Source organism: Neophocaena asiaeorientalis, unplaced genomic scaffold (assembly GCF_003031525.2).
Source record: "Neophocaena asiaeorientalis asiaeorientalis breed wild unplaced genomic scaffold, Neophocaena_asiaeorientalis_V1.1 scaffold43, whole genome shotgun sequence".
NCBI lineage: Eukaryota > Metazoa > Chordata > Mammalia > Artiodactyla > Phocoenidae > Neophocaena > Neophocaena asiaeorientalis.
In genome coordinates this window covers 7899116-7902144 of record NW_020173674.1, presented here as the reverse complement: position 1 = coordinate 7902144, position 3029 = coordinate 7899116, and the positions used below count along the sequence as shown (strand labels likewise).

At 58.7% G+C, this 3029-nt stretch overlaps 2 protein-coding genes across 5 annotated transcripts in view; both read left to right on the top strand.

Moving 5' to 3' along the window:
- Window positions 1-2869, top strand: part of DNAJC4 (DnaJ heat shock protein family (Hsp40) member C4) — a 3266-nt gene extending 397 nt beyond the window's left edge. The window contains exons 2-7 of one of the 4 annotated variants that reach the window (XM_024749257.1): window positions 12-104; window positions 771-864; window positions 1346-1530; window positions 1615-1779; window positions 2484-2570; window positions 2661-2869. In XM_024749257.1, coding sequence (XP_024605025.1) covers window positions 12-104; window positions 771-864; window positions 1346-1530; window positions 1615-1779; window positions 2484-2570; window positions 2661-2769 — 733 coding nt within the window. In that variant the 3' untranslated portion in view covers window positions 2770-2869. The remainder of the gene's footprint in view (window positions 1-11; window positions 105-770; window positions 865-1345; window positions 1531-1614; window positions 1780-2483; window positions 2571-2660) is intronic. The other 3 variants (XM_024749259.1, XM_024749258.1, XM_024749260.1) reach the window with 3 other exon arrangements.
- The window catches only part of VEGFB (vascular endothelial growth factor B), a 3455-nt gene continuing 3223 nt past the window's right edge, over window positions 2798-3029 (top strand). Inside the window, exons 1-2 of the mRNA XM_024748516.1 lie at window positions 2798-2809; window positions 2895-2968. Of these exons, the coding sequence (XP_024604284.1) occupies window positions 2798-2809; window positions 2895-2968 (86 nt within the window). The remainder of the gene's footprint in view (window positions 2810-2894; window positions 2969-3029) is intronic.

Below are 3029 nucleotides of genomic sequence, written 5' to 3'. Positions count from 1 at the left end.
ACTTTCACCAGCTGCCCGCCTGCCTTCATGCTGCCCCTGCGCCTGCGCCGGCTGTGGCCCCACAACCCTCCCACTCGGTTCTTCGCAGCGGCCGCCCGGCAGCGGTGAGTCGGGCGCCTGGGGCCGGGCCCGGTCGTTCAGTAGGTTTTTGTGGCTGGCCTGCCCAATTCTAGGCCCTGCGCTAGGTGCCGGGATAGTCTAGGTGCTGGGATAGTCGTGATCTCTTACGCTGCGTCAGGCGCCTTACAGGCTTGTCAGATTACCCTCACCTTCACTGCTGAGGGCACAGGATCAGAGATTAAAGGATGACCCCCCAAGGTCATACAGAGAGTTAAGTAGCACATCTGGAATTTGAGCCCAACCAAACCCAATGCACATTCCACAACTCAGGTGGTTGTCAAGCATCGCTGTGCATAACCCAGGCGGGGTGTGGGGAGCTTACAAAACTGCAGATTCCTGGGCGCTGCTCTGGAGATCCTGATTTGCAGGAATGAGGTGGGCCTCAAGAATCTATTTTTTAAAACATTCTTTTCAGGCGTTTCTGATGCAAGGGGTCTGAAAACTACACTTTGAGACAATCTGATCTGCCCCTTACCTGGAACACTCAAAAAGGGAGGGATGATTTCGAGATCTCCCTTGGCACCTGCCTCAGCCCCCTCAGCATCTGGATGCTGAGTTGAAGGGTGTGGTCCAGCGGGGCTGGGACGGGCAGGGAAGGGGTATCCTCTGTGTTTTCCTTAGCCCCTGCAGGTTTGGGCCTCTCTCCACAGGTCTGGCCCCAGTAACTACTATGAACTGTTGGGGGTGCATCCTGGTGCCAGCGCTGAAGAAGTTAAACGAGCTTTCTTCTCCAAGTCCAAAGAGGTACCAGTGGTCTTAAGTGGAGTGGGGGAAGGGAAGTCTGAGCCAGATGGGGTCCGCTCCAAATTCTCAGGAATGGAGCTGAGAGGCTCACTCTGGCTGGTGCACATTCCCTCAGCATTCATAGGGAGGGGGAGCTGCCCCAAGGGGAGAGGTCTGGCCGGGTGGAAGGAAAGGCTGTGGGGCAGGAGCCAGGAGTCCTGTCTGATGGGCTGGGTTTGGTTCTCTTGACCTGCCTGCTCTTGAGAAAGCTGGGACCAGGGCATCCAATGAGAGCCAGGCAGCAGGTGGGGAGGGCTTGAACAAGGGGAGGGGGCAGGAGTTTGTGCTTCCTGACTCTCTGGTCTTCTAGAGGGATGTGCAGGCCTGAGAGTGAGGGTCACTGCCCAGGGAGGGCCTCTGGGTATGATATGAGCCCTTGTGGGTAGATATTATCAGGATAGGTCATGGGGAGGGAGATGAGGGGAGTCCTGCCCCACCCCAGCTGCACCCTGACCGGGACCCCAGGAACCCAGCCCTGCACAGCCGCTTTGTGGAGCTGAGTGAAGCGTACCAAGTGCTGAGCCGTGAGCAGAGCCGCCGCAGCTATGACCACCAGCTCCGCTCAGCAGCTTCCCCAAAGTGTCCAGGAACCACAGCCCATCCCAGGTCTGCTCATCAGGGACACAGGTACAGTAGTCCTGCCCCCAGCTTGCCACCCCCAAGTCTCCTGGGGAGCCCTGTCTTTACACTGTCCCTTCTTCTACCTCCCAGCAGCTCCTGGGCACCCCCCAATGCAAAATACTGGGCCCAGTTTCATGAAGTGAGGCCTCAGGGACCAGAGTCAAGGCAGCAGCAGTACAAGCACAACCGGCGGGTGCTGGGGTACTGCCTCCTGATCATGCTGGCAGGCATGGGCCTGCACTATGTTGCCTTCAGGTGCGCGTCCCCCTAGGGTGATGGGCAGAGGGCAGGAGGGTGGGTGAAGCCCAGTGTCAGCCATCCATCCATACCACCCCTGTGGCCTGCACCCTTGTGTCTCTCAAGCTAAGAACTGCATGAAATAGGTCTCCTCCAGAGTCTCGTCTTATTTAGCAAAGGCAGCTCTGCACTAAGGGCTAATGTCATTTTCAGTTTTTTATAATTTGGATTTAAATCTTTGGTGCTGGTTGCCAGAGAGTGCTGGAGCCAACCAGAATCCTGCACAAGAAGGAAATGCATTGAACTGGGCCTCGCCAGAAACTGCCTTCATTTGTTTAGCAGTTGCTGTTTTCCTGCCACTCTCTCATGCGCGCCATTGCCACTGAGGTTCGGTAGCAAAGACACCTAAAGGCTGGTGCACGCTGCTAGCAGTGTGCCTAGTTCAGTGATGGAGTTAGATGAACACACCTTTCTAGTCGCCTTGAAGGACCTCCATGACAGAGCTGCTGTCACCGCCTTCAGGACAGTCAGGGACCTGGGTCGCCATTAGGCCCTGGACAAGAACCAGCTGCTCTGTGCCCCTTTCCTCATCTAGCACAGGCAGTTAGCTGAGGTACCCACAAGTGTAAAGCTGTGAGACCCTCAAGTGGGGTAGAGGGGGGTGGGACTTGGGAGACAGCGGGGATTGGGGATTCCCAGAGTCGGTTGTAACCCCCTTGCAGGAAGCTGGAGCAGATGCATCGTAGCTTCATGGATGAAAAGGATCGGATCATCACAGCCATCTACAATGACACTCGGGCCCGGGCCAGGTCTGTCCCAGCTCTTTCCTGCCCTCTCCTCACTGTCCTGGCACCGCCCTCCAGGATCCCAACCTGACCACCAGGTACTCTCCCCTGCAGGGCCAACAGAGCCAGGCTCCAGGAGGAGCAACGGCTGGGGCAGCAGCTGCAGCCACCACCCGGGCCTCCTCAAGGCCCCGGGATCGTGCCCCCCGGCCCCAGCCCCTGAGCGGTTCACCTTGGAGAGCACACCTGGGATGGGGCCTGCGGTGTGCTCCCTTCTGGGACACCCCACTCCCCAAAACGCGTGTAATAAAGTGATTCTCAGAGCTCTTGTCTGGCTCGCTCCTACAGGCCCGGAGCCCCCGGCCCGGGCCCCGCCCTCCGGGCTCTGGCGGCGGCAACCCGGGAGCCCGGCCCCCTGGGCGGTGCGTCCCCTTTCCCCTGCTGCGGCAGGAGGTGGGGTGTGTGTAGAGGGGGAGGGGCCCG